We start from the raw sequence: 24,425 nt of genomic DNA, 5'->3' as shown, positions 1-24,425 counted from the left end.
TGGTTACTGTTAGTATATAGTAACATTGTTGATTTTTACATGATTGATCCTGTATTGCTTTTGCTGAATTAATACAGTTTTCTAGAACTTATAATTTGTAATATCTTAGATTTTTCTCCAGAGCATTCAAATCATAAACACATCTCAAAAATCTTATTTCTTCCTTTCCAGGACTCAGACTTACTATTTCTTGTTTATTGTTTTCACCAGGACCTCTAGTGTAATGTTGGGTAAAAATGGGGAAGGTGGGCATTTATTTCTTGATCCTGACCAAAAGTGGGGTACTTCTAAAATAATGATGTTTAATTGTGGTAGATACTTTTTTTTTTTTTTATAAGATTAAGGAAATTCCCTTCTATTCCCAACTTTTCACAACTCGTTTATTTTTAAGTCGAATTAAAGAATAAACATAGAAAAGGTTCTCTTTTCCAGGATTTAAAATGGCATTATTTTTTATTCTCCTATATGTTGTTGAGCTTTGAACATTGGAATTCATTACTTCTTTATTTTTATCTTAAAAGATTTCAGAAGAGTAAATTTTTGTTATTAGAGATACTGAGATAATACTGCTGTGTTTATCGCACCCAGAAGAGGGCCCAGCACAAAGAAAACAATCAGTACTTACGGAATGACTGTTGAATTACCTTTTTCCTTTTTGTAATTGTTAATTATGCTTTCTCTATGTCCATATGAAGGAGCCCCAGTGGCACAGTTGTTAAGTGCTCAGCTACTGTCTGAAAGGTTGGTGGTTTGGCCCTATCCAGTGGCTCCATGGGAAAAACACATGACAATCTGCTTCCATAAAGATTACAGCCTGGAAAACCCTATGGTCGTTAAGAGTGGAAATCAACTCTGTGGCACCTAACTACAGTGTCCATGTTTGTTAATACAGTGACACTGTGAACTTGACAGGACTGCTTTGCTTTTCTAGGTCTTGCAAAGATCTTTTTCACAGGGTGCAGGCTTAACCACTTTTCTAGCCATCATTTTAATGGAAAGTATTTGAGTTTTCCTTCTCTGACAGGTTTCCTGCTTACACACATTCTGACTGCCACAGGTTTTACTGTATTTTATTCTGTTTCTTTTTCTTTTCTTCTCTTTTTCATTTTTAGTATCATGGTTAAATTCTAAAACAAAACAAAACAAAACAAAAAAATGGTTACTGACTGTATTTAACTGGCTACATTTTTCCTGTTTTTCATTTAGCCCAACCTCAGCGCTTGCCTCAGCTTCAAACTGCAGCACCGGAATCGAGTGAGGAGGAAATAGCCAAGATAAAGAACGGCCACACGAGTCTGAGCAATGGGAATGGAATTCACCATGGGGTCAAACAAGTATCTGCAGACAATCGAAAACTTTCCTCACCTGTTTCTCAAAAAATGCATAGAAAAATTCAGTCCAGCTTGTCGGTGAACAGCGATATCAGTAAGAAGAGTAAAGTTAATGCTGTCTTTTCCCAAAAGACGGGCTCTTCACCTGAAGGTACGTTTGTTAGATGTGCCTGTTTTCTCTGACCAGAAGTAAAATCATATTCTCCAGTAATTATTTGATTAAATAAACATCACTGAAGAATCTTGCTCTGTCCTTCAGACAAACAGCAGTTTTGGTAAAATGCAATTGAACTTCCCTAAAGGAAACATAAGATAGAGAAGGTGGCATTCCCTAGAGTAAATAGTCATTACGTGAAATGTCACTGCTACTACTTTTTTTAATGCTACCTTTATAAATATGAAATCCACCATTTTGAAGGCATAGATGATATGTAGGAGAGTGTTTTCCTTCCCTGATGCAGTGTGCTATTCTGTGGTTCAGAGTTAAGATTGCCAGCTTAGGTTTTTGTCTTCCCAACCATTCAGTCCTTAAATAAGCAAAGCTAAAACTGGAGAAAGATTTGTACATTTGTATGCTCTTGCCAAAGAGTGGGTCAGATACTCTCTGTTGCTAGACCCAGCAGCTTCCTCTGGTCAATATGCTGCCACCCCAACCCTACCCTACCCCTGTCCATGGCATCAAGGACATAGTGTCTGGATTCTAGACTGCAATCTCATTGTGATCTGTCCCATAGCTCCTTCCTTAGAGACACTTGGCTGTGATCTCTAAGCTTAGAGGAACTAGACATTACTCCTTTGAACTCAACTAAATCCTGCCTTGGCCTGGTTAAAGTCAGTTTAAATACTATGAACCTGACTAAGTTTTTCTTTATTATAAAACATACCCGTGTGATGACAGTTAGTGTTTACCCTGCTTTTATATGGTTTGTTATCAGTTTTGCAGTAAAAAAAAGAAGTTTCAGATTTAAGGGGCCGCATTTTCACTGAATATTCATGTTCCACTCCCTCTGCTGTCTTTCCCCTCCTTTAACAATTCTGAACATTTAAAAACTCAAATCTGATATATACCCTTAGATGGATAGAGAGAGATTTTTTCCTTAGTTTCTTTACCTTTTAATTTTAATTACCATGAACTCTTAAATAAGGGAGATTCTGTGAGTTGCCTCTGTGAAGCTGGCTATGCTTATTCATAGAGATAAATTGAGTTGTAAATAGGAAATTATGCTGAGAGTTACTCATAATGAGTGGGAGCAAGGATATTACATTTTGGCTATAGGTGTCTCAAATTCAACTGAGGTAGAGTGTTAGGTTGATCAAATGATATGATAATAAGTGGTCTGCAGAGTTCCAGGTCAGTGACACTACTTTCCAAACTAATTAGATTGAAAAGAACATGATTGACACTTTAAAATGAGTTTGACATGTAAGCTGTGTGGTCATCTCAGAAGCACAGGTAGGCTGTTAACTAAACTGTCTCTCCAAGGACTTGGGCAGGCAATGCAATTTTCTTGGCTTCTAGGTGATTGGGTAAAATAATGTAAGTGAAATCTACTTGTTTTATACATTTGAGTTTATTTATAAAATTCCTAACCTATTATTTTCCATTTCATGTTTATTCATTTTATTGTTATAGAATGGTAACATTTGCGTATGAATCCAGCTTTAAATAGTTGGATTTATAAAAATTTTCATTGTTTGCTTGCTTTTAATACTAATGTCTGAATGTAGCCTTTAGTCAAATGAAAGAAGAGAAAAACCAAGAGGATACAAATGAGATATAGTCTCCTCTTTCTTCCTCTCCCATTCTCTGACCTTCCCTACCACTCCAGCCACACGTGTACACTCACACTTAGGAAAAATCATGGAGATCTGGATGAGGAAGTTCCGTGTAGTCCTACTCCTATCATGGAAACTGTTCTGATTGGGCCGGGGGTTATGAGAAGTGGGTCCTCTCCATAAATGTGGCTGGCATGCTAAAGAATTTAGCCATTGCTGATTTCTTTTACTGGGATTGCTTAGAATTCTGTTATCCTGTTTCATGTTTCCTCAAAATTATATTTTTTGTGCCTTCTGAAGCAAAATTTGCTGGTCCTTTGGAAAATAGGATTTTAATGAATTTTACTGCTCAGCCAACACACTAAATGGAACAATAGTAATACAATGTGGGGTGTGTTTGTGTGAGTGAGAAGGGTAAGCATAAGAGGAATTGACTATGTCAAAATATAACTCATTTTGCACATATAAATCATTGCCTTTTGTTTACTTGAAATACATAATTGGCTGTTGTTAAAAAAAATGAGACATTTACCTATCAGAAGTATTCATAAGGGAAAGATGCTTCTCTATTCTAGGATTCAAAGTAAACATTTAAATAAATATTCTTTTAGAGAGTAGGAGAATAGATTAACTATGTAATTTGTGATCTATAGTAATTATCCTCATGCCTGTCCACTTGACAGAGGAGCAAAGAGTCTGGAATTTATAGTTTAGCCTTTAAAACATAGGGATACCTCAAAATGTGCCTCAAATCTCAGAGGTCTGCTCTTACAATCGCTGAAGTCTTTGCAAGTCATCTTAATAGATAGAAACTATTAGCTATGGATGGACTTTTGCTGCTTTGGTTTTATAGACAGGCTATCTTTTGCCCTGCTCTAACAATTTAAATTAGTTTAGCATTCACTCAGGAGTTGGGTGGGGAGGAAATAAAACAATAGAGATACAGATAGATTTGCCAGGAAGCTTTAGGGTGTGGGATAGTGAGGTGAGACTATTTAGAAACCCGGTTTCAGAATAATCATCTAAGTGGGAAGAATAAATGTTATGACTGTACCACGTTTTTATTTTTTTTTTATAGAATGGTGAAACATTTAAGTAATGTTTGTATTAGGTCAAATGGCAATTAGCAGATACAGTAACCAGGTTGAAAGTTTGTTTTCAACTAAAGAGTTATGGTCAATGCCCGCTGTGGAATATTTGTTTTTTTTTAGGTTTTCAAGATCAGTTGAGGGACCCTGACCCAGGGCTAATGCTTGTATAATTGGAACAACAGTTAGATATGCAAGACATTCATTTTCTAGTTTCATAAGCTGAGAAAATGAATAACAATTAGGAATCAGAAGGGATAGCTGAATGTAGTGTGGGGCTGATGTGAGTTAGTTTAGACGGTTCAACTTCAAATGGTGATACAGAATGCAAGTAGAGTTCTAAATGTATTTGGAGATGTTGAACTGGAGCTTTGGAGAAGGAGTTAAAGCCAAACATACTAATTTGTATTTGTACTCCTGGAAAGGATATTAACTGTGAATCTGCATGCGTTTTCTTAAGTAGAGACTTAAGAGGAAAGGTCAGATGGCTGAGAACTGAGTGACTCAGGGAACACTGGAGGCCAGCCAGTTTGGTGGAGTAGTGTGTGAGTTCAGCTTGAGTACTTGGGAGATAATCCCATGGAACAGTTCAGAATTTCCTCCAGAGGTGATGTCAGATAGATAGATAGATAGAGTAAGGCCATGGCACTGATAAGATAGCCTGGGGAAGAGGTCAGAGAACAAAGAGGAAGATTATCTGGCTGAGGGGATCTGTAAGAGGAGAGGAGAGACAAACTGAGGAAGTTGGTGTCACAGAGACTGGGAAAGAATGTTTCAAGTGTACCATATATTGTTGATGGGTCCACTAGGATGAATACTGAAATAATTCTGTTGGATTAAACACTGTGAATGCCATTTGGAGACCTTATTAAGGGTATCTTCATGGAGAAGCCAGATGTGCGTTGTGGAATGTGAAGAAACATAATTGATGATAATAGCTTTAGAAAGACCAGAGTTCAGGCTGGATGTGGGGATCTGGGAACATTGTTCTGGTTGGTTGTTTTGTGTTTTGTGTTCCTTTCTCTTAAGATGAGAAAGATTTGAGTATACTTAAATTTGAATGGGAAGGATTCAGGAGGGAGGGTGAGTGTGAAACTATGGAAGGGTAATAATGATAGTTCCTTGACAAGCCAGCTTATAGTTTCTTTACAGTTTAAATTTAGAGTTCCTTACACTGAACCATGTGAGTGCACAATCATTATCAAAGCTATGGACTTGGGCAACCAGAGACATGTTTACTAAATTGTTAACCTAGATTGTTCCACTCTGTATGGGTTGTGTCAACATATTAATCTTAGAAGCTTGTTGAATGGCTTCCTCATAACTTGGTATGAGGAAGTGTGATCTTCAGTGATTAAAAAGCCTATCTCAAGTTCCCACTCAATCCTTGTTTCTTGTGTACTAATTGGATTTCCTTTCAATGGAAACCCTTGACAGCATGGGCAGGTATGGTTCTCAGTGTCATATTTCTGACTTGTGTTTTGAACCACAAGTTGATAGCTTCTTAAATTTTAGATTGATTCCTCATTGCTATCAAGTTGATTCGATTCATGGCAACTTTTTGTGATACAATAGAACTGTCCCATTGGGTTTCCTAGGCTGTAATCTTTGTGGAAACCATTTGCCATATCTTTCTTCTGCGGAGTGGCTGGTAGATGCAAAGTGCTGACCTTTTAAACATAGTATCATTACAAAGGAAAGGAAAAAAACAAACAAACAGTTAAAGAATTAGAGAAAAAAAAAGTGTAGAAAAGCTAAGTAAACTGCTGCATAATCCAGAAAAATCAGAGACAGAAGGTTAATTTTCAGATGTATTTAAAGCATATTTATATTTGAATGTCATTTACTTTTCACTGAATTACTATCACAGAAAAAAGCTTGAAAAAGTTAAGATTTAACTTATAATAAATTTGAATTTTAATTAATTATGATAGTACCTTACACAGTAATTCTGATAATATTTGGTTTCATGGTTTCTTTGAGAATCTGACAAAAGTTATAGATTCTCTTCCCCTAAGAACTCTAATCGTGAACTTGGCAGGTAAGTTTTTAAGAAGAGTAGTAAGGAAATCCTGTTATCGCTGTTATTCCTGGAGGTAGCCAAAGGCACTAAATTCCTTCAGACATCTTATTCTAAAATCCAACATCTCTATGAACTGGACAGTGAATAAGGGGAGCAGATAATGCAGGGCCTAATGAGACATTGTAAGGCTTTTGATTTTGCTCTGAGTAATCTGGGAAGCCGGAGACAGGTTTTGAACAGGTGATTGACATAATCTGACTTGTCATGTTTAATTATCATTCCTGCCTTTTGTGCTGATAGTAGACTACAGGTGCACAAAGGCCAAAGAAGGGAGGCCTGCTATGAGACTATTGAAATAATTCAGATGGGAGATAATGGTGTTGGGTCAGGGTGATCATGGTCAGGTAGTAAAATGTTCTTACATATGGATGTATTTTGAAAGTAGAGCAGCAGGCTTTACTAATGGGTGGGATTGCAGTGTGAAAAAAATATAGGAGTTAAGGATGATACCCAGGTTTTTTTTTAGGCCTGAGCAGTTGAACATACGCAGTTGCTATTAACCGAGATGAGGAGACTGCAGGAGGAATAAGTTTCTGGATAAAGTTCAGGAATTTGTCTATGAACATGTTAAGTTTGAGATGCCCATTACATATCTAAGTGATGATGTGAAATTGGTGGTCAGATAGGGGAGTCTGGAGTTCAGAGGAATGATCTGCAACCTGAGATGTATTTCTTGAGTCATCAAGGTACAGGCTGTACAGTGGGTGCAGTCATCTAGAGCGAGGTCTTTCAATCTGACATCTGTGTATTTGGAGTAAAACCTTCTGGGCAAAAGAAGTAAGAAATTGTAACATACAACTCTGGGCCTTACCCTCGGAGATTCTCAGTCATTTGGAATGGAGTTACGTCAAGTCATCTTTAGAATTTCCTGTATAATTCTGATAGGCACCCCAGGTTAAGAACTTCTGCCTAGGAGGCAGAATGAAAAGCTACTCTAAAAACTGAGCTTTGGACCACCCCAATATGTTGTTGTTGTTATGTGCCGTCGAGTCGGCCCCGACTCATAGCGACCCCTCCTTGGGTTTCCTAGGCAGTATCACTACGGAAGTAGGATTGCCCAGCCTTCCTTCCGAGGAGTGGCTGGTGGATTTGAACCGCCAGCCGTCTGATTAGCAGGCAAGTGTCTTAGCCAGTATGCTACCAGAGCTAGAGGTCAGAAAATGAAGAGAAACCATGAGAAAAGTGAGGATCAGTAGCAGCCGATGGAGAAGGAGCCAGTAAAGAGGAGGAGCTTGTGAAGAAAATATTTGACCAAGTGAAGGAAGTGTTTCAAGGTGGAGGGAATAATCATGTGTCAAGTGCAACTGAGAAGTCTGGTAAGATGAATGAGAAGTGACCACTGAAATTGTCATATGGAAGTCATTGGTGATCTTCTAATTTTAGTGTTGTGAGCTAAAATTCTGATTGAAATGGGTTCTAGAGAAAATGGGAGGGAGAAATTAAAGATTGAAAGTCTAGACTACTTTGTTGAGGGAGTTTTTCTAAATGGGAATAGAAAAAGGGTTTGTAGCTAAAAGGGAATGTGTTTAGAAATGGGATAAACTGGTTGAGTACTGTTGGTAATGATCCAGTAAAGGGGGGACATCAATGATGCAGAAGAAGGATGTTCAAAAAGGGAGGAGATCCATTACAAACTGTCTTGTAGTTATTTATATTTATATATATATTGTATATAAATATATATGTATAACTACTATATTTATATATATATATATGGTAGTTATTTATATCTGTCTTATCCTCTTGCCTGGATTTTGCATCATTAGAGGAAAGGAGTCATGCTTTGAGAACATTATCCTACACAGTAGTGTCTGCTTTCGTATGGTGCTTGGACATAGAAGGCACTTTCTATTTATTTAAGTAGAAATTGTTTAAGTGACCAGTAGGACGTGATAAAGTAAATTTATAGTTTTGGAAGCCCTCCATCTAAGAGAATATTTTATCATTTGGAGTGAGTGATGTTAAATGTGGTAGAAGTTTCCATTCATTTTAAAATGATTTCAAAAAATTATTTCATAGTTACAGTAATAGCACAGACACTACATAATACTACAGTTTAAAGGAGGAAGTTTTTGGGAAAAGATACAGAATAGGCAGGATGTTTTGAATCTTCTGACAAAAATTGGATTATGACTCATGGGTTTCTTGCAGTTTATAAAGAGTATACCCAAGGAAAATTAGTATCAGAGTATTTTTCTTTGAATATAATTTTTATTTTCAAATATTTGACATAAGCACGTATGGTGAAACTTAATCTTAGATGCTCACAACAAATAAAAACTTTTTTTTTTTTTTTTTTGTATTTCACTTTAGCTTAAATTTTACCTCATTAGATAAGGTATTTTACCCTTAAAAAAATTAAGTTCCGGTTTAGAGGATAGGGGAATAAGCATATTTAAATCAGCTGTTGAACTGAAGAAATATACTGATGTAATCCATACCTTAATTCATCTCTGAATGCCCGGTGGCCTGCCTGTTGGCAATCTGGAAGAAAGGGAAATATAAATGTTAAGCCCAGGCAGGCTGGATTATATTCATATTCCTTTGTTTTTAATTAAAACTGTTTTTATGATGCTGTGTTCTCTTTTATTGTTGTCATTTATGGCTTCATCTTAACTATCCTGGATGTTTTTAGTTTATTTTGTTTTTTTCCCTACATGATGAGGTCATCATGGGTTAGACAGCAATTGGTAGAGTCCCTGGGTGAGGGAAACAGTTAATGTGCTCAGCTGTCAAACAAAATGTTGGCTGTTCAAGTCCAACCAGAGGGGCCTTGAAAGGATGGCTTGGCAGTCTACTTCTGAGAAATCAGCCATTGAAAAGCCTGTGGAACCCAGTTCTGCTCTGATATACATGAGATCACAGTGAAGTAGATTGACTAGACAGCAACTGCTTACAGTGTTTTAGCACTACATTCTTTTGAGAAATAATTTCCCAAAACTTAAGTTAGGGAAAATTAACTTGGAATATAGAATTTCTTTTGTTTTTTTTTAAGGGAAGATTCTGAAGGAGTAGGAACCAAAGGAAGTCATTTAGTCCAGGGCTAGGTGTGACTGCATTATTGAAAGGAGCTTCCATCTGAAGGTCTGGCCTGCCGACTCCAGATATCAACTGCAGAGTTTTGGTTGTGTCCTTTTGGTTGTTATTTCCTAGTACATCTTTCCATCTGATTGTCTGTCTTTCTATCTCCCCATCTCTTTCTCTCTTCCCACCGTTCTCCCTCATCTCTCCTTCTTTCTTCCTCTTCTTTTTCTAATTCTCTTTTTCTTACTTTCTCTCCCAACTCTTTATGCCCTTTCAACTGGAAATTTTGAATGCTTTCATTTAATTATATATTGTAATTTATAGGAAGTAAAGATGGCAGTGGTTCATGATATTTTCAACAATAGTGTTTTATCCTCTTTTCATGTAGTTTTAGTTTTTATGTCTGTGAGTATGGGTTGTTGTTTTTGTTGTGAGGTGCCATCAAGTCAATTCTGACTCATGGTACAAACACCATAATTCAAATGCATCAATTCTTCAGTCTTCCTTACTCATTGTCCAGTTTGCACATGCATATGAGGTGATGGAAAATACCAGAGCTTGGGCCAGGTTCACTTTAGCCCTCAAAGTAACATCTTGGCTTTCTGACACTTTAAAGAAGTCTTTTGCAGCAGACTTGCCCAAATGTCATTTTATTTCTTGACTGCTGCTTCCATGAGTGTTAACAGTGGATGCAAGTACCATGAAATCCTTGGCAACTTCAGTCTTTTCTCCTATTATCATAATGCTTACTGGTTCAGTTGTGAGAATTTTTGTTTTATGTTGAGTTGTAATCCATGCTGAAAGCTGTAGCCTTTGATCTCCATCAATAAATGCTTCAAGTCCTCTTTGCTTTCACCAACCAAGGTTGTGTCATGTCACAGGTAGTTAATTGCAGCTTCTCATATTATTTGCTCAGCATACAGATTGAATAAATATGGTGAAAGAATACAACCCTGATGTACACCTTTCCTGATTTTAAGCCATGAAGTATCCCTTTGTTCGGTTTGCCTCTTGGTCTGTGTACAGGTTCCAAGTGAGCACAATTAAGTGTTCTGGAATTCCCATTTTTCTCAATGTTATCCATAATTTGTTATGATCCACATAGTCAAATACCTTTGCATAGTCAATAAAATAGAGATAAACATCATTCTGATATTCTCTGACTTAGACAAGATCCATCTGACATTAGCCAAACACACTGCTGTGGAGTCGGATCCAACTCGTAGCGATGCCTCCTTGGGTTTCCAACGTGGTATCACCACGGAAGTAGATTGCCCAATCTTCCTTCTGAGGAGTGGCTGGTGGGTTTGAACCACCAGACTTCTGGTTAGCAGTCAAATGCCTTAGGCTCTATGCTACCAGCGCTCCTGTAAGTGTGAGTAGACAGCTTAAAAAAAGAGCTCCAACATTTCCATGTAGGACCCAAGACTTTTTCATCAATGATTTTTTCTCTAGATGGAATTAGAATCTGATGATATCTGTATTGATTTCTTTCAAAATATATACTTAGCTGTTTGTTGTTGTGATTCTTAATTACATTCCCAATGACCCTGCCTAACTCCCAAATCTAATTGAAGTAACACAGAAATAGTAGCTTCTCTTTGTTTTCAGTAAATTTAATATCTATATATAGTGTTAAAATATTGTAGTTTTGAGAACCTTTCATAATTAGTATGGTATACCTCTCAACTAGTACAATGTGAAATAGCGTAGAGGGACCTCATGGTATAAAGTTGTTAAATGTATGAAAAACTCTAACAGAGTGATATTCTTAAATATAAGATTTAAGTTGAATATTCTGGGAAAATATTTGAAAAATTCATCTGTGATCCTCAAGCTTTAGTTTTGAGGGTACATGACTTAGATGAGGAAAAAAAAAAATAATGCAACTTTAATTTCACTAACCTTTAAACTCTAAGTGGAGTTTAACCATAGCCTTAATTATAAATACAGGCAACAGATTTCAGTGGTATTAGTAGTACCTACTACTACTTATATGAGTGACTTTGATGTTTCCATATCATATTATGTTTATTGCAGAGATGTTGAAAAATTGTTGATGCTAATGACTAGTTTAAAATTAAGTAGTATCAGATTACCACTAGATCTTTATATTAATTTGTTAGTAAAGAAGCACATATATTATACCTTAGTTTTTAATATTATAACTATTTTAATGTAGCTGCTTTCCTTTGAAATCCTATGTATTTTTTTTATTTATAGTATTGTTTTGTGTTCATGGCACATGACACCTGTTCTGGTTACCTAGTGCCACTCTGGTAAGAATATACCACAAATGGGATGGCCTTAACAAACAGGAGTTTATTCTTAAAATTTGGAGGCTTCAAGTCCAAGTTCAAAGTACCAAGCTCTAGGGGCTGGGTGAAAGACCCTCAGCGTTGGGCTTCAGCTCTGCCTCTAGCTCCCAGCCCACTGAAGCTAGAGGCATCTCCTCACTCAGACAGCTGCTTGCTGCTGAGGCTGCCAAGCCCAAGGTTGGCAAGTAAAAAGGCACAGTCCTGATGTTACCAAACCACGTGGCAGGCCATTAATTTAAGTCCATTGTAAGTCCCAAGGTTGGCAGAGCATGGCAGGCTGCTGAACAACGACATGGCTACATGCAGGGTCCAAGCGTGCCATAAGCTAGAGACCATTCCCCAAGGCTTCTCCTCATAGACAGGAAGCAGACCAAATCCCTAGGGCATCTACTCAGCTGCTCCCATTAGATTCCACCATGGAATTGATTACAGTCTTATCATGGGGAATGCTACATCCAGCTGCCCAGCCATTCAACCAGGCCCAGCCAAATTGACACAAACCTAACCACCACAACACCTAAGAGTCCCTGATCTAGCCTTCTTTGTAGCCTAAGTATTCTTTGTAGGAAAAATAAGTGTACTTGTAACTTCCTTGTTTTGTAAATTTACATTTCTGTGTGTGATTTTCTTAAGGGAGAGACCAGAGATTGCTTTTTGAAACAGCTTGTTTTGGTTCATGTTATATTGAACTGAAAGGAGCTCTGGTGGCACAGTGGTTAAGTGCTTAGCTACTAACTGAAATGTTGGCAGTTCGAACCCACCCAGTGGCTACACAGAGGAAATAACTGACAATCGCTCCCTAAAGATAACATCCAGGAACACTTTGTAGGGCAGTTCAACCTTATCTCATGGGTCACTGTGAATCCAAACTCACTGACACTCAACAGCAGCACATATGAACTGAAAAGAATAAAATAGTTGCTCCTATTTCTACCTTAAAGCTGTTAACCTAACAAATTCCTAAGTAATTCTTGTTTTAACATTTACATTTTAAAGACATACTTTTACCAACAGGTTATCAGCAATATCAGGATATAGAATAATGGAGGAAATTAACTTTACATTTTCTTCCTGCTACAGTTTGGGTGATGTTAATTTAAATCTCCAAAAATAAGTACTGGAGAAAACAGAGGAAATGCCTTGAAGTCATCAGTTTAGTGAAAAATATTTTTCAGGGCTCCCAAACAGTTTTTTCCATGGGATTTTAATTGATCCTCATCTCAGGCCACCTTTCAAAGCACAGGACCTGGTAATTTGTACTTGCTTCCATGCCTCTTGTATACTTGACCAAAGGGAGGATGGAAAGTGGTGGACATTCTCTCAAGTACATGTAAACAGCAATTAGAATAATAGACTGAATAATTACAAAACAGTTTAGTCAGAGAAATTAATCATCCACCTCGTTTTGAAGGACAGAAAATATTCATATAAGTAAATGGTCATTGTCTCTTAGAAAACTGGAAACACAGGGGTTTGTGGAAAGAAACTGTGAAGATAATTGAAAGAAAAGAGCAAAGTGGATTAATATACTGGTTTTCCAAAGACATATTAAACCTGCCTAAATTTGTACTGTGACTTCTCTTGGGAAATCACACTGGAGGAGCTGGACCTCTTGGGGAATAACAGCTCTCCAACATAACATAATTTAAAGTTGACAGTGAAAGTTGAAGTTTATTTTTCTCCTAATAATTATGCTCAGGGAGGGATGCAGAGATTGCATTTTGGAATGACAGAAGATTAGTTATTTTAGAAAGAATATCTCAACATCTATGGTAGATAACTCTTAGAGAATGTGTTCTGTGGAGTGACAGGAGAAGTTAAACCAAAAGTAATCTTTACCTCGGGCCATACAAATGAATTACATCAAAGCAAAGATACTTATTGTCTGCCATGGGCCCAGCCCTGTGTGGTAGGCTCTGCAGTGAGTCTCCTTTTGTTTTGTAATCAAGTGCTTTCTTTTTCTTTCTTATCTTTTTTTAAATACACTTTTATTCAGAAGAAGTTATGAATCTCTGTTGGCTCCTGAACTCTAACTGACCATGCAGAACAAAAAATACACACACACACGCACACACACACAAATTCTTAATAGAAATCCAACCAGAAGGCTCCTTAGAAGTGAGGATGGTGAAACTTTGATTCACTCACTTTCAATATGTCATCAGCAAAGACGAGTTGCCAGAAAAGGACACCATGATTGGGAAAGTGAAGGATTGGTGAACAGGAGGGAGGCCCTTGGTGAGATGGATTGACTTAGTGACTAAAACAGTGGACTCAAACACACCAAGGGTCATGAACTTACATGTATATGCCATATTCTCTCCTCCCCTCCCCGCCAGTACATTTTTTTCCTTATCCAGATATGAATCTCTTGAATCCCCTAAATTGCTTGCTACTCTGTCAATCCTGGCACACTTACCTTTTGGAACTTCTTCTTCTTGTTGTTATTTGCCGTTGAGTATTGTCTTTTTAACTTCTGTCTATGCTGAGAATCTGAACACTACTCAAGAAAACTTGGAAGACCATGAAATTGTTGTCATTGTATGTGTGTTCTCTCTGGCCTCAACCGGGTTCTCGAAATCCCTTAGCAAATCTTCTCTGTGACTCTAATTCATCCAACAAGTGATTATTGAACACTTACTGTGTGGCAGGCACTCTTTCGGTTACTGGAATACAGCAATGGACAACACAGAGGAGCTGACGTGCCCTGACCTGCCAACGTATTGTCTTACTGTTCTGGAGGCTAGAAGTCTAAAACGGTGTCAGCACGGTCACGCTGAAGGGGGAGATCCTCCCGTGCCTCTTCTAGATTCTGGTGGTTCTTGGAAATCTCGGCACTCCTTGGCTTGTAGATGCGTCGCTCTGATCTCTGCCTTCATCTTCACCTGGGCTTCTTCACCCAGAGTATCTCTTCTTTTTATAAGGACACCAGCCATGTGCATTAGGACCCACCTGAATCCACTATGACCTCTTAATTGATAACTTAAACATATTCAAATACTCTATTTACAGACAAGCTTACATTCACAAGAACAGGGGCTACAACTTCACCATATCATTTGGGGTACAGAATTCAATCCGTAATAGAATCTGTGCCTTCATGGCACTGTATAGCATAGCCGTTTGCCATTGGGCTTAGCTATCTTCTTGCAGTCAGCATTAATTAACTTGCTTGTGCTTTGAATATTGTAATAAGCCCAGCAGTGGTCCTTTTCAAGGCCAAGAAAAGTTTCTGAGCTAGACTTAGGAAGTAATCTACTGGTTATAGATAATAGTCCATTATGTCATCCCAGAACCATAGTACTTAGAAAGGACTTGAAGATTATTTCCCCTTTGTATGCATATGGACACAGAATGAAATAACTTGCTCAGGGTCACTCAGCCACTAATGACAGAGCCAGGACTAGAAAGCAGGGCTCAATTATTTAGACGGGAGCTCTGGTGGCGTACGTGGTCCTCATAAAGAGGGTTGTTGCTGATGTTGTTATGTGCCGTCGAGTCAGACCCGACTCATAGCGACCCCTCCTTGGGTTTCCGAGGCGGTATCACTATGGAAGTAGATTGCCCAACCTTCCTTCCGAGGAGTGGCTGGTGGGTCTGGTTAGCAGTCAGGTGCCTTAGGCACTGCGCCACCAGAGGGTAAGACCTGCTTGTTCGTACCACTCGATGAGATGGCGGTGTGATCACGAATTGAACCAACTTTATTTTTGTGCCTCCAGATATGTCGTAGGCATACCTTATTTTTGTACTTTGCTTTATTGTACTTCACATATATAGCATTTTTTACAAATTGAAGTTTTTTGGCAACCCTGTGTCAAGAGAGTTTATAGGGGCCATTTTTCCAACAGCATCTACTCACTTCCTGTCTGTGTCACATTTTGGTAATTCTCACAATATTTCAAACCTTTCATAATGCCACTGCACAATTAATAAACTACAAACCCCAAACCAAACTCACTGCCATTGAGTTGATTACAGTGCATAGTGACCCCCACTGGGTTTCCAAGGCTGTAAATCTTTATGGAAGTAGACTGATTCCTCGTTATTTCACAGAGCAGCAGCTGGTAGATTTGAACCACCGACCTTCCCATTAGCAGCCAAATGCCTTAACACTATACCACCAGAACCCCATAATAGACTGCAGTATAGTGTAAACATAACTTTTCTATGGCTTGGAAACCAAAAAGTTAGTGTAACTCTCTTTATTGCAGTATTTGCTTTATTGTGGCAGTATGGAACCAAACCCAAATATCTCCAAAGCATGCCCTTACTTCCCTGTTGCTGTAAGCCGAACTTAAACCATACACACAGTCAACAACAACAAGAACCACAGACACTTCGAGCTTTTAGTTTGAGAGTTCTGGCATTTGTTGCCCTAGTGGCGAGAGTAACCAGTGAGCAGGGACCCTGGAAGAACCCAGCTGAGGGATGTGGTGGTGGTAACATGGATCGAGTGTCGAGGATCAAGAGGTGGCTCAGTTACAGGGCTTTTATCCTTACCTTCTTTTCCATGACATTTATTAACTTTCTTATGCTTTAAATATTGCAATAAGCCCAGTAGTAGTCCTTCTCAAGGCCTCCTATGCAAGACTACACAATTTTTATTATATGAGAAAAACAGGTTTAGCTGCTTTGGTTAATTTTAGAGTCCTTGTAAACAACATGTTCATAGATTTTCTTGGCTCAGAAATTGTTTGTACACTAAATTAATGTGGAGATATTTATACCTTATAATTTCAATGTCATACTGTCCTGTTCTGAGCTTTATAATACTGCCTTAAAAAAAAAATCAAATGTTATTAAAATATGGGGAGAGAGCTGGAGAGGGAGGGATGTGGAAAGAGTAACAAAGTACTGTCATCGATTTGCCAATTAATTCCATAAATAACAGGACTTACCCCCTGTGCACTGCCTTGAAACAGGCTTTGGGGTCTGATTTCTCTGTGACGTTGGACTCTGCATGCTCCTCTTCATCTCACCTGGTGTGTCTGTCACACCGCTGGGTCTCTTTGGTTGGGGCCTGTCTCATCTGTCAGGGCTGCAGAGAGCTTCAGGGGTCTCCCTCTCCGGGCAAGGCTCTCCTGGCCCGCGTGAGGCCTGGGCCTCCTACCGGGGATGCTGCCCCTGCTTCCAGGACCTTCAGGAACAGCCCCTTGGGGACCTCTCAGCCTCTTGCATTGCTGCGTCACCCTTTGGACTCTTTTCTGTGCAACAGTCAGGTGCCTGGAGAATTGCTGTGTATGTTCTAAGGCCTGTGAAAATTGTCAGCTTAAATGCCAACCAGGTCAGTCTGCTGCGAGTGCATTTGTTTATTCTGATGCTGCCACAGAGACCTCACATCATAGGTGACCTGCCAGCCCTGTGGGTCTGTTTATGATAGGCTAATAGCAGTGGCTAAAAGCATCTGGCATAGCTTTCATCATCAACCTTGAAACCTTTCATGGAATCATGCCAGTGGGTACAATATATATATATTTTTTATTTTTTTTATTTTTTATTTTTTTAAAGGCAGCTGGTTTCTTTTCATAATAAACCTTACACAATATTTAATCCGAGGACAAAAAACAAGGGGTGAAGCCAACCATGTGAATTATGAAATAAATACAGTTAGGAAAGTAAAATTGGAGAATATATGAAGTTAAGCATTTGGGAGAGATTTATGTTTTGTTTTTATATAAACATATTTCATTAAAACTGGAGGATTTACTTTCATATATTTTGTCCTAGCCATAAACTTTAACAACTTTAGTGACTGTTGAATGTTGACTCTGTTTAGGAAAATGCTTTTAGTATCTAAGTAGATTATATTGCCCAGAAATAATACTCTAGCTTATTATTAATTAAATTCTCTGTATTAAAAATGTGTTTTAACTGACCAATTTAATAAAGTCTGCACTGAATAGTTTTAGTTAAAAGTTTAGTTAAAGTTAAAGACTTACTCTGTTTTTGCCGTTTAGCTTCCTAGAGAAAAAAATGGATAATCATTGAAATATGGAAAAAATAGGTTATTATTTTGAATTCTTGTACTGTAGCCATAGACAAGCTTTTCCCAGGCAGATTTCTGCTCTAACTTGCTGCAGATTCTGTTTCCTAGAGTTGCCTTCTTAGTTCTCTTTTTGCAAGTGTTTGAGCTCTGAACAGAGCCTTTCAGAAACCTCCTGGTTTAAACTAGAATGGCCTTGTTTTGGTATAGTTGTTGTTGTTGTTATGTCATGGACTCATAGCGACCCCTCCTTGGGTTTCCAAGGCAGTATCACTACTGAAGTAGATGGCCCAACCTTCCTTCCAAGGAGTGGCTGGTGGGTTTGAACCGCCAGCCTTCTGGTTAGCAGTCAAATGCCTTAGGTACTATGCTACAGACCTTCTTTGATATAGTAGTCAGGATAAATAAGTGGAAGGTAGGTAGGTAGAGGAACATGACCTACCTAGAGTAAGTATTCTGCCATCATTGTAGTCAGAGGGAGCTCTGGTGGCGTAGTGGATAAGGCATCTGGCTGCTAACCAGAAGGTTAGTGGTTCAAACCCACTAACCTTTCTGTGATATGTTAAATCCTTTATTGAGCACTTTATATACATTATCTCTTGTAAACCTCACCATAACCCTATGGGGATGTTGTTGTTATCTGCCGTCGAGTTGGACCTGACTCAGTGACCCTCCTTGGTTTGCTGAGGTGATATCACTACGGAAGTAGATTGCCCAACCTTACTTCTGTGGATTGTGGCTGGTGGGTTTGAACCGCCAGCCTTTTGGTTAGTAGTCAAGTGCCTTAGGCACTACACTGCCAGAGCTCCTCTATGGGGATAGTAATGTTATTATCCAGCTGTGAAACTTGTGATCTTAAAATGTTGTAGAGACTCACTTTGTTTGCTGCCATCAACTTGGCCCCCAACTTATGGCAACCCCAGCCACAACAAAAAGGAATGCTCCTGGTCCTGAGATGGCCCCTTGTTGGTGCAGAACAGTCTGTTAGGATATGTAGAGTTTCTGTTGGCTGATTTTTGAAAGTAGCTCTCTGGCCTTTCTTCCTAGTTCTTCTTAGCCTGGGAGTTCCACTGAAACGTTCAGCAGCATAGTGGCACTCAAGCCGCCTCTGACAGGCGGATGGTGCTGGTGCATGAGCTGCGTTGGTAGAGAACGCGACCCAGGCCTCCCGCACGGCAGCCAGGAAGGATACCAGGGAACTACCACTGCCCCAGGAAGTCAGTAAACTGATGCAAATAATCTCTACTCTTTTTTTTTTATTTTAATTTTAATTTTTTTTTTAGTTTTTCTATCTGCTGAAGTATTAACTTTATGTGTAAAATGTTCCTAATAAACTCTGCTTTTAAACTGAGGTTTTTATTCTCCAGATTCCTGTGTGAAATCCCTGGAAAACAAAAAGGCTGTCATAAATATAATTCTTTAGAAATGGCTATTTTAACCGTTAACCAAAACCAAACCAAACTCACTGTGGTTGACTCGGATTCGACTCATAGTGACCCCTCCTTAGGTTTCTGAGGCCGTATCTCCCTTCAGATGAATGGCTGGTGGGTGGTTAAAATTTTGATCCACAATTACTAGAACAAATGTAAGAGTGTGGAATATTTAATGAATCAATCACGTAAGGTAGCAAGATAAAGAAATAAGTAAGAGAAACAAAAATATCTGTGTTATCTTATCAAGAGTTGACTATATTTACGATACAAATGCACCTCTCTTAGGAGCAGAGACTCCAGAGTTTGGAAATTAAGTAAATTACTGAGGAATTCCTGCATTGGGGAGGGGTGCTGTTTTTCCCAAGGTTCCTTTGAGTTTGAAAGGAAAGATAATAGTAAAGATACATAATAAAAGTAAAATTCAGTTTCCCTAAGTATAGTCAGTCCTCTTGTGCTGCAGTGGAAAATGTAGCTCTTGTCTAACTTTCGTTTTACCTCCTGACCTATCTCACTTTCTTCCCAACTAGGAAAATATTGACTGTATTCTGGCTGAGACATATGGCCTCTCAGGACACCACTGTGCCAGAGGGTTCTGTGTAGGAGGCATACATCGGGCCAGTTTATTCAGGCAGCAGGTCAGTCTAGGGCTGGAGGCCAGAAACGCTTCTTGTCCCCCAGCTTGGAGACACTGAGCTACTTGAAGCAGAGCTACCGTGCTGTGTTAGTAAATATTTCCTGCCCCCACACACACTTGAAGAGCAGAACTCCCCGGAGACGTCTGTGTCTCGTCCCTCACAGCCAGATTTTCACAGAGGCTAGATAATAAATAACATTGCCATCTCGGCTGTGATTCAAAATAACCAGAACCTACTTCTAGCCTGCTTTTCTTAAATTTTGTATTGAGAAATAGTAGTCACAGGAAAGCACTCTCTGGGAAGAGGTACTCCTTGACCCCACCAGATTTACCCTGAGCAGTAAATCACATTGTGCCACCTCTGGGCAGATGTAACCCTGAGCAGCTAAGGAATCTAGAACCCCCGTGCTTTGATTACGACACTAGACTCAGGTCTGATCTCAAGGTAGTCTCTAAATTACTACTACACATAACTTTGCCCGCGTTCTAATATGCAATTGCTTTCTGGCATATTGTTGGCCGGTTCAGTGCTGATGGCCCTTTGTTTGCCAGTGTATACTTTATCTCATGGGGACCAGATTAAAAAAGAATTTTCAAACATTTCCGTCATAGAAGCCTTTATTAGAGATTAGTCAAGATAAAACCCATACAAATCTGCATTCACTCAAAACTGGGTTGTGGGTTATTCTGAGAATTCACTGCTCTCTCTTCTTCCCTGTACTCTACTTAAGCTGTTTGGTGTGTGTTCCAAGAAATCCAGGGTACCTGGCACACCACATCTTACAAAGAGGAAACTGAGACAGATAAGAGACTGCCTTAGAGCAGAGTTTATTGTGCACATAGTTTTTTGATGGCTCTTAATCAAGGCTCCTTTCACTAGGACCAGGCTGCTTTCTTTATATTTTCCTAATGTAAGATTTTTCTGGCCACATACTGATTGGGTAAATCAATTTGGGATAATTTCATTAAACTAACTTGTTTTTACAAAAACTAATCTTCTATCTCATTTCAATAGAAAGAAAGCTCTTTGGATCCATCACAGGTATTTTCACCAGGCATCTACGATGCTGTTTAAGTAGGTTTTTGTTGTTACCTTACTGATGCTGGGAAGTTACAAGCCCTCCAGTTACCCCAGCTGCATGGGCTTAACATTTATGACCTTTCATAGGACCAAAGTGTTTCGTTTGGGGTTGTGTCTGCAGGAATCGTAACAGTTGTTGTAGCAAATGTGGTGCTAAAGATTTCCTTTTTATGCTTTCTTTTGAGCTACTTTGCTGCTGGAATGTTCTTTTGTTTTCCTAAATTTACAGTAGCTGTCAGTCTTGTGCTGAGTTTTCCTCTTAGTTCACTGAATTGTGCAAGTTTTGCTTGGCCCAGTTTAAGACAGGCATTCTTCCCAGAACCTAGTTGGCTTCTCAGAGGTTAAACACTTTTGGCAAAAACTATAAACATGACAGAATAAAACCATAAAAACTGAAAACCTCAAGTACAAAGGGGAAAAGAACTCTGACCATGCACCACATGGATGCAGAAGACTCATCTTTTTTGAAAGTTTGTTTCTTTAGTCAAGTCTCCTTGGGTTTGATAATTCTTACCTTCTTTTTGCTTTTAATAAAACCACCATCTTAATGCCTTTTATGATTCTTGATTCTCCCGGGGAGGATAGAGAGTCCTGGAAACTGTAACAGCTATTCCTTTTTAGTTTATTTTAACCTTCCCAGTACCCCAAGTCCCAATCAAACTCTTCTTAATACAGCACAGCTGGAAAGAAGCTTTATTTGGCAAAGAAAACAATCAGATTTCTTAAATTTATTTGAAAGTATTTAGGGATCCATTTTTTAATCTGGTTGTTTTTTCTGTATTTCTCTATTTATGAAGTATAGAAAGTGAGTATGTTTCTGTGGATGTATCTTGTTTAGTATCATTATAATTTCTAAAATGATTTTTGAGTCTGTAGTTTTTTTAGATACCCTTTAATGAATTTGGTTTTTCAGAGTAGTCCAAATTTCCTTTCTAATAAGTGGCACTCATGTTTTAAGAGGGTAACTTTTTTTTTTTTTTTGTAAATATTAATATTTATAGGTATGACTTAATCTTTTGGGGCTTCTGTCATTATCTTGTTTTACCATTCTCAAGTTCCTGTGTAATCTCTACATTGCTCTTGTGGCTGTAACTGTGGGCCTTATTTTTTGTTTTAGAGTTATAAGTAGTGTGTCTTCGAAGTGAGATGTCATCTCTTTCTAGGTTACCTACCCTCTTAGGTCTGTTTCAGCTGTGTGATTGGCTTATCAGTCCTCTGACTCCAAGATGACTTTATTCTTATTTGTTGAAGGTTCGTTCATACTGTCAATGCTTCATTAAAACTGAAATTCAGAATAATCCTTAGAAAGGAAAAGGAACGTGAATGAAAGCCAAAAAGAGGTAGATGAGCAAACCAATCAGCAGAGTGTTTTATATTTACACTTGATCAACCAAGTGTTAGAAGTAATCTACCATAGCATGTTGGGTTAGAGCAAGGACTCCAGAGGTGAACTGCCTGCATTCTGATCCTGGCTCTGCCTCTGTTGTTGTTGTTAGGTGCCGTCAAGTTGGTTCCAACTCAAAGTGACTCTGCAGCCGAATGAAACACTGCCCAGTCCTGCACCATCCTCACAGTTGTTGCCATGTTTGAGCCCATTGCTGCAGCCACTGCCAACCTATCTCATTGAGGATATTCCTCTTTTTCACCAAGCCTCAACCAAGTATGATGGCCTCTTCCAGGGACAAGTCCCTCCTGATGACATGTCCCAAACATGTGAGATGAAGTCTCACCATCCTCGCCTTTAAGGAGCATTCTGGCTGTACTACTTCTAAGAATAGATATTTTCATTTTTTAACAGTCCATGATATCTTCAATATTTTTTGCCAGTACTCTAATTCAGGGGCATCAGTTCTTCGGTCTTCCTTATTCATTGTCCAGCTTTTGCTTGCATATGAAGCAACTGAAAAGACCATGGCTTGGGTCAGACACCCCTTAATCTCAAAGTGACGTTTGCTCCTTAACACTTTAAAGAGGTCTTTCACAGCAGCTTTGCCCAGTGCATTTGATTCTTCACTGCTGCTTGGATGCAAAGCAGCTTCTATTGCCTTGAGCAAATTTCCTAACTTTTCGATAAGTCAATTTCTGCTTGGTTAAATAGCGCTAATACATGTACTACCTAAGAGGATTATTATTATGATTAAAAGAATATTTATGAGGAGCTTCAAATATATTTGATACAAAATAATTTTAAAATAAAAACACAAAAAGTAATGAAAACATATCCTCCCTGAAATAATCCATTCTTTCCCTTTTAAACAGAATAAATTCATTACATATGTTTTTATGATGATAGATTTTATGAATAATATGCAAAAAATCTAAGTGCACAGTGACTACTTCTAGGGTTCTAAGAATAGTCAGTTAAAAGTTGTTCAACATCAAGTGAGTTTTTGTAGGATCCCTCTCCCAGTCTTCAAATCTAAGTGTTCCACAGTAGAATAGAAAGTTAGTGCCTCTGGGAGAAAGAAGGGCTGCTTATGCACAGTTCAGGGGGCAGGAGTGCATGGAGGGATGGACACAGGGAAGAGGTAACTATTGGGAGAAAGTAGGAGGGGAGATGTTGCATTGTGGTAAGTTGCGGTCAATGTCCTGAGACAAAGTGTATGTGAACTGCTGTATGGAAAGTGTATTTGCTCTGTAAATTTTCACCCAAATCACAATAAAAAAAAAAAAAAAGTTAGTGCCTCAATGAAGCATTGCTGGAATTATTTAACATAGGTGTTTCTTTGAAGACACATTGAATACAACTGGCTTGCTGTCAGTTAAACACTATTTCCTTCTTATCATTAATAATAATAAAGCTAGCTCTGGTAGCATAGTGGCTAAGGCACTTGACTGCTAACCAGAAGGCTGGCGGTTCAAACCCACCAGCCACTCCTCAGAAGGAAGATGGGGCAATCTACTTCCGTAGTGATACTGCCTCGGGAACCCAAGGGAGGGGTAGCTATGAGTCGGGTCCGACTTGACAGCACATAACAACAACAACAGCAACAGCTCTTTCTAGATCTCAAAGAGTAAAGGAAAGAACTTTAGAATATTATGGCATATTAAACTTACTATATTGTAATCTGTTTGATTTTCCACCTTTTATTATCAGTTCATGAAGTTTAGTTAAAAAGTTAGCTTATAGATGATGCATCATTAAAGGTATCTCATGAAATAACAGAAGTAAGGCTCTTTAGAAGGATGGGAAGTGGTAAAACAGTATCACTATGTCATTACTCACATTTGCTGATGTGCAAATCCCTGTTATTAGAAAAAGGCAGAAGAATTATTTCAGAAATGATGATGGCTGGACCCACCCAGAGAGTCTCACTACTATTTTTATTTAGTTCTTGTGAAATTAAAAACCTTTGAAATTGTGGAATTCAGTCACTTGTATCAGGAAGTAAAACATATTAATCCTAGTTTGATGGATCCCAGTTTAATTATTGAATTACTAGTTCCATAAGAATACCAGAGAGATCCTGCCTTAGTTCTCTGGTGCTGCCATGTAGCAGTGCTGCAAGTGGATGGCTTTAACCAACGGGAATTCATTTTCTCACAGTTTAGGAGGCGAGCAGTCCAAATTCAGTTAGCTGGCTATAGGAGAAGGCATTCTTTGTTGGTTGGCTCTGAGGGAAGGTCCTTGTTTCTTCAGCTTCTATTCTTTGATCCGTGGTGATTTTCTTGTG

At 38.6% G+C, this 24,425-nt stretch overlaps 1 protein-coding gene across 1 annotated transcript in view; it reads left to right on the top strand.

Moving 5' to 3' along the window:
- Positions 1-24,425, top strand: part of MDFIC (MyoD family inhibitor domain containing) — a gene marked incomplete at its 5' end in the record, with an annotated part of 110,963 nt that overhangs the window by 84,122 nt on the left and 2,416 nt on the right. The window contains one exon of the mRNA XM_007944046.2: positions 1,207-1,482. Coding sequence (XP_007942237.2) covers positions 1,207-1,482 — 276 coding nt within the window. The remainder of the gene's footprint in view (positions 1-1,206; positions 1,483-24,425) is intronic.

Source organism: Orycteropus afer, unplaced genomic scaffold, assembly GCF_000298275.1.
Source record: "Orycteropus afer afer isolate SDZICR_OR568_19922 unplaced genomic scaffold, OryAfe1.0 scaffold00007, whole genome shotgun sequence".
Lineage (NCBI taxonomy): Eukaryota > Metazoa > Chordata > Mammalia > Tubulidentata > Orycteropodidae > Orycteropus > Orycteropus afer.
Note: the sequence above shows the minus strand (reverse complement) of the source record. Positions and strands in the feature narration are given on the sequence as shown.